At 37.7% G+C, this 13,715-nt stretch overlaps 1 protein-coding gene across 1 annotated transcript in view; it reads left to right on the top strand.

Annotated features, from left to right (window-relative positions):
* The window catches only part of SYCP2 (synaptonemal complex protein 2), a 96,377-nt gene that overhangs the window by 30,954 nt on the left and 51,708 nt on the right, over positions 1 to 13,715 (top strand). Inside the window, exons 14-16 of the mRNA XM_006896925.1 lie at positions 9,387 to 9,535; positions 10,414 to 10,488; positions 11,020 to 11,166. Coding sequence (XP_006896987.1) covers positions 9,387 to 9,535; positions 10,414 to 10,488; positions 11,020 to 11,166 — 371 coding nt within the window. The remainder of the gene's footprint in view (positions 1 to 9,386; positions 9,536 to 10,413; positions 10,489 to 11,019; positions 11,167 to 13,715) is intronic.

Here is a 13,715-nt window from a genome sequence, read left to right as displayed (position 1 = left end):
ACCTTAGTCTCCAGAGAGACACCATTGCTCTTCAGTACTTTGGAGAGGTCCCTAACAGCAGACTTTCCCATGGCAATGCGCCTTTTAATTTTCAGCTTTACATATTGTATTTTTATAATGGATTGCTATCAATTTATGTCTATTATTATACCTTCTTTTCAAGTCCCCATTGAGTTTTTCCTATTCCATCACTTCTCTCATCTACCCTCTAATTTCTGCTAGTGACTTCCACACATCCCCTTTTCCCATTTCTTTTCCCCTTTTGAAATTTGATACACACCTTTCCCAGCCTTCTATGGTTACAGTAATAGCTTTATGCAGTATTTGTATGAGACTGAGTTCACTCAGCAGTAAATTGCATAGGAGAAAATTGCCTGTCTTTCTCCTGTGGAGCATCTGGTGGATAGACTTGCATACCTTTGGGTTGGCAGCACAACTCCTCACCACTAGGCCACCCATGTTTCTTTTAAATATATTACACACAGTTACTTACGATGTGTTGTCTAAATCATTCTCTTTCTTTTTCTTAATGGAACAATTTCTTTTTGTTGTGGTACAGGGTAATGCAAAGGGGTCTGGATACCTTATAGGTTGGGTCTTTAAATAGTGGAGAGGGCTGGAGGCGGAGAACAGGACTGTGCCTTAGTGCATCATGTATGCCTTGCATTGTTGAGCTAAATTTGGCAGGAGAAACTTCTGAGGAGGAGGCAAAAGCTTGCAGCAGTGAACAGGTATAGTGGACTTGCTTGAGTAGTTGTATATTTTTTGAGGGCCAGTCTGAAAGCTTCCTCTGTGAAGGGAATGTCCTCAGTCAGGGCTAAAGAATGAGCATTATGAGCATGATCACTTCCCAGGGGTTGAGAACAATGCCACAGGCAGCTAATGTGGGCCCACAACACAGGAGACTCTCCATGAAGAATGGAGTCAGGGGTCAGCCACATGGGGTGTTAGTAGAATGGCAGTGAGAAATAAGCTAATGCAGTGAGGGAAGCAATCTAAGTTTGGGGATTCGGGCAGTGTGTGGCTTCTGTTTTGAAGGGCTGTTAAGGTCTGTGTTTTTTTCTCTCTTGACCAGTCTTACGTTGTTAGTGATTTTTATGATAGTTAGTTGTTAAGTACAATATGGGTCAGAATCAACCCATAACTGACCCTCCAGTGGGTTTTCAGAAGCAGTAAATGGCATGGAAGGAGATTGCCCAGCTTACTTCTACACAGCAGCTAGTGGATTCAAACCATGTGTCTTTGGTTTAGTAGCATAATTTCTAGGCATACTAAGCCACCAGACATCTATATACTGGAAATGTAAAGGTCTATCATCTGGTGACTCTTATTTCTTGTTAAACAGAGATGGTAAAGGACTCTTTTATCTTCATTAAGCCATAGGTGCAAGTCCATCCTTGGTTCTGATTTTGTTATAGTTTTCTGTCTTATTTCTTTCTCTTAGGTGTGGTTCTGTTCGTTATGAGCCTAGTGGGTTTCTCTCTTCTGAACCCAAGAGAATATGAGAGGCACAGTTATTGTTCAGAGGATTTCCATGTCAGTTCTTCAGACTCTCACCCCACTCAGTTCAAAATCTGTTTTGAGGGAGAACTTCACTGTGCTTGAAGTTGGCCTCCCTTTGAAGCAGGGCTTTGCTCCTAAGTACATGAGACTTTTAGAAGTGTGTTCTTAACTTTCAGTCCAGCTGCTTCTGCTGTCCCAAAACATAGAAAATGTGCCTAAAATGGAAATCAATCAGGCTTAAGTCTCTGAGTCAGTTCACTCAGCTTAATGCTCTCCAGCTTCTCCCAAGTTATGTAGTGTTTTTTTTTCCCCTAAATCGCTGCTCCTGAGTTCTGTTTCTTATTCTAGCATGTGAATGTACCAAAGTTTCTCAGTCCCATTAGACTGTGGTTGGACATTTGGGCTGTTCCCATATTCTTCTGATTGTGAATACTGCTACCGTGAACAATGGTATACAAATATCCCTTTGTGTCTTAGTTCTAATTTCCTTTGAGTATGTTCCTAGAAGTAGAATAGCTGGTTCATATTGAATTTCTGTGATCAGCTTTTTTTTAGGAAATGCCAAACTGTCTTCCAGGATGGTTGTACCATTTTACAATCCCACCAACAGTGTATGAAAGTTGTAATCTCCTCACATCCTCTCCAACTTTTATTGCTTGTTCTCCTGCTAAGCTTTCCACACGGCATTGTGGTTTTGATTTGCATCTCTGATTGCCAGTGATTTTTGAGCATTTCTCCATGTGTCTTTTGGCCATCCAAAATTCTTCTTCTGTTAAAGGTCTTTCTGTTTCTATTTTGTAGTTGTTTTATCAGTCTTTTTCTTGTGAAGACCCTGCAATATTCTGTAAACTTCTGAAACTTTTGTTATAAGACCCTGTCTGAGATGTTGTCATCAAGTGTTTTTCCCCCATCAGTAGGATTTCTTTTTACCCTATTGGAAAAAAATTTGATGTACACAAAGATTTAATCTCTATTTTTTTCTTTATACACACATGTTTTTATTGCCATATTATTCACAGTAGCAAAGAGATGGAAGCAACACAAGTGCCTGTCAGCAAACAAATGGATAGAAAACCTTGGTACATTCACACAATATAATATTATGCAACTTTGAAAAACCATGTACTCGTAAAACATTACACAACATAGGGGAGCCTGGAGGACATTATGCTGAGTGAATCAGTCCTAAAAAGACAAGCACTGCATTAACACTGCTGTTATAAAATAGAACCTGACAGAATTTACTCTTTAGATGTTCCCATGGTACAGTGACAAACACATAGATCAATGGACTAGAATTGAGAACCAAATAATCAGCTCATCTACCTATGGTCAATTGATTTTTGACAAGGAGATAAAATCAGTTAACTTGGGAAATGAAAGCCTCTTTAACAAGTGGTGTTGGCTAAATTGCAAAACTGTATGCAGAAAACTCAAGCAAGATCCACACCTCACACCATAAACAAAACCAAAGTGAATCAAGGACCTAGGAGTAAAACCAGGATGATAAACTTCATCAGAGAAAAGTGTGGAAGAACTCTAGAAGCCCTAATCCACAACTTGAACAGTCTCCCAACCATACTGAAAACCCTACAACAGGGAAAAAGAAATGAATGGAATCTTCTAAGAATCAAATTCCTATGTGCATCCAAAAATTTTTCCAACAGGATAGAAAGGAAAGCCACAGACCGGGGAAAATATTTGGTAAAGACATGTCTGATAAGGGACTTATATATAGACATTATAGAATACTCCAGCACCTCAACAAAATAAAGGTAAATTACCGAATCACAAAATGGGCACAGGATATGAACAGACTCTTTTCCAAAAAAAGGCATTCAGCTGGCAAACAAACACATGAAGAAATGTTCAAAATCCCTGGCTCTAAGATGCAAATCAAAACAATATGAGATATTATCTCACCCCTGTAAGAACAGCAAAATTTAACAGAACAGAAGAAAAAAAATGCTGGTGAGATTGTGGAGTAATTGGAATTCTTATTCACTGTTGGAGGGAGTGTAAAATGGTACAACCACTTTGGAAGGCAGTATGACACTTTCTCAAAAAGCTGGAAATAGAAATACCATTTTATTCTGCAATTGCATTACTGGGAATACACCCTGAAGAAACCAGAACTGCCACCCAAGCATATATGTGCACACCCATGTTTATTGCTGCATTGTTCGTAATAGCAAAGAGATGGAAACAACCCAGGTGCCCATCAACAACTGAATGGATAGAGAAGCTGTGGTATATTCACATAGTGGAATACTATGCTACATTGAAAAACAAGGAACTCATGAAATATTCAAAATGGGTGACCCTGGAGGGCATTATGCTGAGTGAGATATCTCAGTCACAAAAGGACAAATACGGCATAATGCCACTGTTGTAAGATAAACTGACATTGGGGTTGGGGGAAAACTAAGAAAAGAGGGGATAAATAATGAACATTACATTGAAATAGATGAGCGAAAGAACTGTGTAAAAGTTATATATGATTGGGTATTATTTTCATGACAACACTCCAGAATATGAGGTGCATAGAAAGGTGAACTGGAAGGCAGAGGAGGGAAGGAAATTGTGCTACAATCAATGAATGGAAATCCAAGTTTTCAGTAAACTTGTTAAAGTATCAATAATTTTTAAAAGGTGTGTATATATAAAAGAAGTTCTTATTTATCAGTTTTCTCTTCTCCTAGGTGTGTATTTCTGGCTGTATTTGTCAGGTTCTTTTATACCATAGGCTAGACCTTCTAAACTTGGTCCTGTGTCTCTTTTGATCTTTATGGTTTTGGGCTTTACCCGTAGGTCTCTGGTCCACCTTGAGTTGATTTTTGTGTGTGGTGTGAAAGGTGGATTCAGCTTCAGCTTTTCTGCAGGTAGCATTGCAGTTTTGCCAGCACCGTTTGTTGAAGAGGTTATCATTTCCTCATTTGATGGATTTTTTTTTTACTTGTTGATTATCAGTTAGCCATGGATATTGTTGCTATGTGCCATCAAGTTGCCTGTGATCTTAGTGACTCTGTGTACAAAAGCTCTGAAACCTGCCTTATCCTGAGTCAGCCTCACTGACTACGACACACCTACCCCATGACCCTAGTTCTCTGTGTCAGTCCACCTCAACTAGGGTCTTCCTCTCCTGCTGTGTCTCTCCACCCTTGAGAGCATGATGTCCTTCTGCAAGGGCCATTCTCTCTTGGCCACTTGCCCTAAGTATGTCAGACAGAGCTTCAGAATCCTAGCCTCCAAGGAGAAACTTAGTTTCACCCTTTCAAAGACAGACCTGTTTATTTTCTTGGTGATCCATGGTATGTTCAGTACTCCATCAGCACAACTCAAAGGCATCAATTTTTCTGTCATCCTTAATCATTGTCCATGCATAGCAAGTAATTGCAAAGACCATGACCTGGATCAGTCACATCTTAGTCTCTAGATTGACATCTTTGCTTCTGGGTACTCTGGAGAGGTCCCTGACAGCAGATTTTCCCAGTGCAATTTGTCTTTTGATTTTCTGACTGCTGGTGTGAAGAGTATTGATTGTGAAGCTGAGCAAGCTGAAATTGTAACCACCTCAACCTCTTCTCCATCTATCCTGGTGCTGCCAATTGGCCCAGTGTTGAGACTCTGTTTTCTTTATGTTGAACTTCATATTGAAGACTACAGTCATTGACCTTCTGTAGCCAGCACTTCAGGTCCTCCTTGGTTTCAGCAAACAAGATTGTGTCATCTGCATATCACAGTTGTTGATTAGTCTTCTTCCAATCCTGATGCCACATTCCTCCTCATAAAGGCCAGCCTCCTAAATGATCTGTTCTGCATATGCATTGAAAAGTACGGAGTACGGAAATGGGATGCATCCCTGATGCACTTCTTTCCTGATTTTGTTACTTGTAGGGGAATCCCACTGACTTTTGTTTATAAAATTATTCTTTTGGAGTTTTTTCCCTTGGGTTTTCTAAGACAGACCACAGGCTTGCCGTAGTATTCTGCATCCTACCCAGAAGTGGAAGTTTCCGTCTTGGTTTGGGCTCTGATGTTTGTTAGCCTCCCTGCACACAGTCATCTCCCTCCTTCAGTCCTCGAACCGCAGCTCTTTAAAGCCTTGTATTCATTCTTAACACCTTACCTTGTCTCTCATTGTGAAATTTAGATAATAAAGAATTTACCAAGTAAGATGCCTATAAATGTCAGCTGACCACATTTCCTTCACCATTACTTTGTGATCAGATCCTTTCTCCTGTAACTGGCAGAGATGTAGCTATTCTGGTAAAGCTAAATTCTCTGATTTCTCTTGCCTTCCTTAGTGTGCATCTCTTTTATCTCCTTTCATTTCTTCTCAGTGACTCCCTTCTCTTCACATATAAATAGACTTGGAGCTGTGCTACAATCCCAAAGGCACACAGATCGTATCTACCAGCTGCTCAGTGGGAGAAAGATGGGCAGTCTCCTCCTGTGCAGTTAAGATACCTCTGGAAATTCACTGGAGGGTCAGCTCTGACTTGACGGTACATCACCACCATAACCACAAAAAATAGTATCTACATCTTAAAGTGAAAAACTCCTCAGGTTCTGTGTTTTCCTCTGTCTCCTTTTATCATTCATAGCTTCTTTTGAAAGAATAGTTTTAACTGTTTTCTTCCATTCATCTTATTATTACTTCCCATCCTTACTGCCTTCTGATGTACATCCCTACTCCAGTGAAATTCCAGTTTTTGAGGTGATTATAACTTTTTTAATTTTAAAAGTCTTTTTAATTATTAATTTTAATAAAAAATTACAGATACTTTGATTTCCTTCATTCACTTTTCTTCCTGCCCCATCACTCCTGCCCAGTTCGCTCTTCTCTTTGAAAAGTAAAATAAAAATTGTTTCATTGTTATATAATCCCTCCCCCCAAGTCCACTCCACTATGCAGCCAGAATGAAGACTATAACTGTTTCATACTTAATATTGCTTCTAGTTATGCCAAACTTTCAAGCCAAGGTCTGAAGTTCAAAGACAGGCACAGTCATGCATAACCTTTGATGCAGCAATTTTTTATCACATAGAGATGCAGCAAAGCAAGGTCAGCTTCAGCAGTGGACAACATCACATTCAGCAGATCAATCCCTGCAGCCGTTTCAGGGCTGCATGCACCACTCTTGTGCTGCAGACGAGCAATAACCTTTCCTTCTCACAGGGAGAGAGATTTGTGCAGGTTCTCTTGTGACACACACGCTTAGCAGCAGAAAGGGAGGGGACCCAGCCCATGGAGGGCCAGTTCCCAGTCTGCTATCAGAAATGCACCAGCCTAGGATTCTGGTGATACAGTCCCTGTGAGAGTGTCAGGGGCCTGCAGCAAACCCCCTTCCACTATTAAGCTCCATACATGCACCTAGGCCCTTATACCCAACTCCTTCCTCTATGTTTGACAAGGTTGGTGACACTGTAATTTTTTTCAACTTTTTCTCTTAAGATTTTCACCTGAGTTTTAGATCCAAGTAAGCTAACCCGTGAGCATTTACACAAAACTCTCAAACCCATGTCTGAAGCTAAACAACTCCCTTATCCGTTCAAGAACTTTGTCCTTATCTCCTGTCTTGGGGAACAGTAAGCTGCCAGGTTTGCCAAACAGTGAAGTTATTCTTGACTTTTCCTCTGTGTTAATCTTGTTCTCTGCTTATTCATTTCTACCTCCTTGTCATCTCTTTTCCTTTTGCTTCATATAATTGCTCCTAGGGCTCTCTGCTTCCTAATAACTTCTCTGCCTTTAGCTTCTTTCCAAATGTCATTGCACAGAATTAGGTAGAAATGACATCACTTTAAAGTCTAATTTTCAATACTTATTTGTCAGTATCTGACTCACCTTATTTTTATAAGGACTTTTTTTAATAATAATATTTTTATTAAAGCAATTGAGTTCTTTATGTGCCTGTTAAAATGTTTGTTGGTTCCTTATAGTATATAGGCTGATTCAATTCTTTAGAGGATTGTAATACCAAATGTCTTTCAGCTGGAGTTTCTCCTTTTTCATTAGCATTTAAAAATTTAAACTAAATAAGGCTTTTTGTAAAATAGTTCGAGGAGATGATATCCCATCTCCCCCCTTCTGTTTTTTCAACCTAGCTTTTCAGAGCAGAGTATATTCATGTAAGTTTAGTAAACTAGAATCTCACAAAATTCTAAATGTTATATATTCCAGATGTATTGATATCCATAGGATTTAGATTCTGTAGCAAGTCACAAAATAACATTTTCTCAAATTTCTGTAATAAAAAATAAACATTATATATATAAATGCAATTACAGCCATACTAGAAATTTCAACAAAGCAAAAAAATAGAAAATTTAAAAAAAAACACACATATGTTAACAACCATATATGTAGACAGGTATTTTAGTAAAAAGAAAACATTTAGGAAAAAATACATTTTAAGGAATTTTACTATCAGACTTATGCAAAAAAATGAATGTCTTTTTAGTTAAAGATCACAGTAAGCCACAGAAAAAAACACACCCCAAAAAGAAGAAAACTAACATTTATCAGAAGTACACAGCAATCATAAAAGAAATGTTCTAATCTTCCTCATTAAAATCTGAAACATTATTAATTTCAAAGTCATCTAAATCTTACTACTGTTATTTCATATTACTGTGAAAGTTTTATTACCCAAAACTTTCAAAAACAAGACTCATATCATCTTGGGCAAAGTTGAGAAGAACGTGAGATTGTTATAACCAGAGGGGCATTATCATGGTGACAGCTCCTGGAGTAATTCCATGAGTCCAGAATGCTCTTCCTCCTCAGGGGGGTCCTCTCCTTCTGAATGTTTTCTGTTGCCCGTGAACACATTGAGGGCAGAGTTGTGTGCAATTCAGGCCAATAGTGGGGGCCTACCAGAGGTAAGGAAAATCCCAGTCATGCTGGTCCCGGTCATCATGGTGGTTCTGATGGACCATCATATACCCACAGTAATTTGGCACCAGGTAATTATTCAGTAACATTTTTCTGTGTGTGAAGAAAAGAGTACTTTTTATAAACTGACATGTAGCAGTATTTTTAGTGATTTGATAAATTTGTATAGAAGGATGAGTATTTTATGTCTTTACCACTTCATAATTGGTGACACCCAGGATCATCAAGTGTGAACACTTGTATAGCAATATAAATTTAATGACATAATTGAATGAATATAGCCAATATATAAAGGTATAGCTGTTTGTCTTCTTAAAATTAGCAAGTTATTTCTAATGTATTGAGGAATTAAAGACCCATTAATTATTATGTTCTTTTTCATTTATATATCAGAAAATGATAATCTGAAAGGTAAACTGACTTGTTTTTAACAGCTAGTTAGTACCAGAATAATTAATTTTAAAACTAATAAATTCTAAATGTTTGGGTTTGGTTCAATTAATTTTCACAGTATTACTGTAAGGTGCTGTCATGTTATCTCTGACTCATAGTGACTGCATACAAGTGATCGAAACCTTGCTAGATCATCCTCATATCCTCCCCTCTGCCTAAGCCCATGGTTGCAGTCACTCTGTCAGTCTGTCTTGCCAAGGGTCTTTGTCTCTTTCACTGACCCTTTACTTTTCCAAGCATAGTATCATTCTCCAAGGACTGGCTACTCCTGAAAGTGATGATGTCCTTGATTCTGAGATCACAGGCTGCACCTCTTTCAGCTCAGATGTGTTAGTCAGTCCACAGTGCTTCAGTACTGTACGCCAGCAATACAGTTCAAAGGCATCATGTCTTTGGTCATCCTTGTACAGTGTCCAGTGTTCACATGTACATGAAACAATCTATGTATTGCTTATTTGTAATAAATTCAGCTATAAAATGAATGACAGTCAAAAGGAATGTAAACTAATCAGTATGATTTGTTTGTATACAGTGAGAGAATCGAAGACGCTACTGACCATAATTCTGAAAAATATCATAACAATTAGTAAAAGAGAAGGGAAAGAATTACTTTTGTATTTTGATGAGTCATTAGAAATCGCTAATGTGACTAAAAAAATTTTTGGTGCAAATAAGTATAGGGTAAGTGCTTTCAATTCTTTCTTAAATACTACTTCACAATTCTGGAAACTTTCATTTTGATCTAGAAGCTTGATGATTCCCCCCACACACACCTTTCCTAGACTTTTTAAAACTACATGTAAAATTTTTATTTCTGATTATGTATTATTGGATAGTAGTCTTCAAGTTTTCAGTCATACCCTTTGCAATACCTGTAAGAAGGTATCTCAGATAACAAAATTAGCAGTAGCTGTTCAAAACATTTAATGAATTCTGCAAGTTGTTTATAAAGTGACTATAAGGCAGAGCCTTGTTCTCAACATAATGAACACTGCTCATGAGTTACTCAGATAACTCCTCAGAAGAACTAAGTATACTGAGAAAATGTGAGAAAAGTTAAAGAAGAATATTCTTTAAGTCAGATTTCAAGTATTGTTTTGGACCTACAATCTGAAATACCTAGTAAATTTGAGAAATGTATAGAATTTGTATGCACAATATCAAGGATTGTGCAGACATTATGAACCAGAAATTGTTGAGCTGAGAAAATGTGGTGGCAATTCATATGATATTTTGAGAAGATGGATAACTGTGGACAAATTTGGTAAGTGACAAAGATTGAGGTCAGAGAATTAGTAGGAGATAACCTTGGGGACAAACCCTCAGAGTAGGACTAGGACTAGGGTAGTCAGATAAAGAGATGGGTGAGAGAGAGTCATTGAATTTCTGAGAATATTAATAAATGCAAAGTAATTGTTTAAAGTAATTGGACAATTTTGAAGGAAAGAAAAAATAACTGTTTTCTGTCTATATAAAATACAATTTTGTTAAAAATTCTATTTTCTATAAAGGTAAAAAGAATTGAAAGGCATAATAATTTAATTTTTTTTTACTTTTAGGAATTTACCAGAAAGCAAGGTATTTCAGTTGCCAAAACATCTGTGCATATACTTTTTGATGCAAGTGGATCCCAGGTATGTCTCTTTAATTTTTATCAGCGAACTAAGCTTGATTCTAGGTAATAGGACAATAATAAAATTGACTTTGGAATTTAAATTAAATAACTTTAAAGTGGTCTCCACAAAATAAAATGCATGTAATTTTTGGTGTGTTACTTCTAGCTCCTCTAGAAGCACCTGTAAAGAGAGATCTGCTAGTCTACTTCTGCAAAATCAGCCTTGCTAGCCTCTGATGGACAGTTCTGTTCTGATACAGATAGCTTTAAAAACTAGACATAAAAATCTCAAATGTCAAAACATCAGTGTGTGTTTGTCTCTATTAATGTTTCAAAAAGTGGATATTTTGTGTTTGGCTATTTTTTATACATGCACATGTCATCAGAGGGCTAAGGAATTACAGTGGGTAGAAGTGTATGGGTTGAAAGAAGGAGTCGGCTTTGGTACATCTGAGATTAGCAGAAGCTCAAGATGAGTAAGACACACAGAGATTTGAAGACATTTTAATGGTTTGAAGTTTTAAATTATTTCCTCTTACATTCCCAACAGATTCTAGTACCAGAGAGTCAAGTTTCACCAATTGAAGAAGAACCTACTAGTTTAAAAGAAAAACCTGGTCTCCCAACAGAACTTGCTAAACCTTCAAATTATATTAAAAACGTTAATCAGGAAGACAGGGAAACTAGTCAACTACAGGTAAACAGTAGTTACAAAAGTCTTTTTTAAAAAAACTACCATAAATCAAATCAGTGCTTTACTTAAGTACAGGGGGAAAAAATACCATGTGGAATGTATGTAGTAATGTCTTTAAACTTTGATAAAGATCACTTTACAGTTTTTTTCAACTTCTGCAAATACCAAAAAACATAGCATTTTAGCAAATGTTGTGTAGATGCAGTTTTTGTAAGTTAAGAGGCTTAGTGCACATTTTTTTAAAAAAAAAACTTGTAATTTGGAAGTTTTAGTTATTTGAAATAGAACCCAATTCTCCTTCCAAGGGACTTTCTGTAAGACCAAGCAAATGACATACTTCTCTTTGATAAATTACAATTCACACTGACAACAATAAACACACTGGTGACTATTCTACCTTGGCTAGTTATGAAAAAGGAATTTTCTTACAAATCCAGTTGAGCCTTCCTTTTATTTCTAAACATTTATGCACTAGTCTAAGTTATAAAAATGAAAACCAGCTAGAATTCTAAATATAAACAAACTATTTACATTTGTTTACACTTTTAAATTTCAAATTCAAGATAAAATGGAAACAATTGGCTTGAGTATGACCGAGATCATGAAGACGGTGCTGGATAGGACAGCGGTCAAATCTGTCATTCCTAGGGTCACTGTGAGTTGTAATTGACTTGATGACATGTAACACAGCATTTCTTTTTGCACTTTGCCAAGACATAGAGTATACATTTCTGATGTTCTCTTTATTTTTTTCCCTTCCTCCTCAGAAGATATCCCAAAGGCCACATCCACAAGAATCATCTCTCAGACTCTTTTTCCACATCTGCCGGTACCATTTGACTTGGCCAACGGTCTTGCTTGCTTGCTTTTTTTTTTCATTTTATTAATTTTAATGAACATTTACAGAGAATTAGAATTTCCATAGTCCTTGCTTTCTTGAGGCCATATTCTCCCTTGACTTCTATTTTACCATCTGATTTCTTTTTCTTATTACTACTTCAGTGTGTGTGCGTCTCTCCCCACCTTCTAAAGACTTGATCCCAGCCAGGTGAACATGTCTGTGCCTTTCACTTCAACTTCTCTCATCTCTGTTGTTGATAATGCCCTCTTGGAGGTTTTTCCAAATCTTTTCTTGAAGTCTAGCCTCAAACTCCTATCCTTTACCTTAAATCTGAATCCACTTCTGTACTTGAGTAATGCTGCTGTGATGTTTTCCGGTGAGATCCGTGATTCTGCTCTCCTCTCACATGTAGAGCAGGCTGCTCGTGGTGAGCTTTCCCTAGCCTCTCACTTTTCCCACTCATTCTCTGTACCCTCAGCTCATCTCTTCTGTTTCTTCACACTTCGTTTAATACAGTTGACTCTTAACTGTCTTACCTCATTATTTTGCCCTGAGTTACCAGTTACTGTGTACTACCTGTTGTCATATGCAGGTGAGTCAGAATCTACCCTCCAGCAGGTTTTCAGAGACAGTAAATCTCATGAGAGGCTATTGTTCATCTTTCTCCCAGGGAGCAGTGGGTGGACTCAAACTTCTTGCCTTTGGGTTGGCAGTGAAGCTTTTTACCACTAGGCCACAAGAGCTCCCCTTGTTTTTCTTAAATACTATTATCATGATAGGATTCTTCTACTCAAACAGCTTGAAAGGCTCTGGGCCTCACATACATTGATTTTAAGTTTTGCCTCATTTCTGACCTTTTGTAATTTAATTTTACTCTCAGTTAACCATAGTTTATGTTTTGCTTCAGTGAGGTCATTTGCTTTACTCTCTTTGTGTATCGCACCTTCATCCCCTTTGTTTGTTGCTTTTGACGTTAGATCAGCTAAAGCACATGCTCACACCTCAGTTCAGTTTCACCCTCTTTATGGCATGATCTGACTGTTTCTCTTCTTACTATCTCTCATCTGTGAGTAGCTAGAACTCTCTATTTCAGATATGCCAGCATGCTTGTATCATTCACTTCCCCCACTTTTAATCTTCTGTTTTCAGTTAGCTCAAAAATGCCATTTTAAATGTCCTTAAATGCTTAGATTTTAAAATTTCTTGTGGGTTTTTATCAGAATCATATTGAGTGTTTTTTTAGATTCATGTGGCAATTATCGAACAATATCATTAATATCACATGCAAGCAAGATTCTGCTGAAAATTATCCAAAAATGGGGGTCTGCTATACCTTTTCAATCTGTATGCAGAACAGATCATCCAGGACACTGGGCTGTACGAGGCGGAATGTGGTATCAGGACTGGTGGAAGATTCATCAACAACCTCCATTATGCAGATGACACAACCCTGCTTGCTGAAACTGAGGAGGATCTGAAGTGCTTGCTGCAGAAGGTCAAGAACTGCAGCCTTCAATATGGATTGAAGCTCAACAGCAAGAAAACAAAGATTCTCACTGCTGGGCCAATGGGCAGCATCAGTAAGAACGGTGAAGAGATTGAGATTGTTAACAGTTTCAGTTTGCTTGGCTCCAGAGTCAATAGCAGCCAGGAAATCCTCTCCAGAGTATGAAGAGCAACGACATCAGGCTAGAGACTAAGGTGCACATGA

This window comes from Elephantulus edwardii, unplaced genomic scaffold (genome assembly GCF_000299155.1).
Source record: "Elephantulus edwardii isolate Elephantulus edwardi_28Jun2011 unplaced genomic scaffold, EleEdw1.0 scaffold00193, whole genome shotgun sequence".
NCBI lineage: Eukaryota > Metazoa > Chordata > Mammalia > Macroscelidea > Macroscelididae > Elephantulus > Elephantulus edwardii.
The sequence above is the reverse complement of the archived record's forward strand: the minus strand, read 5'-3'. Positions and strand labels throughout refer to the sequence as shown.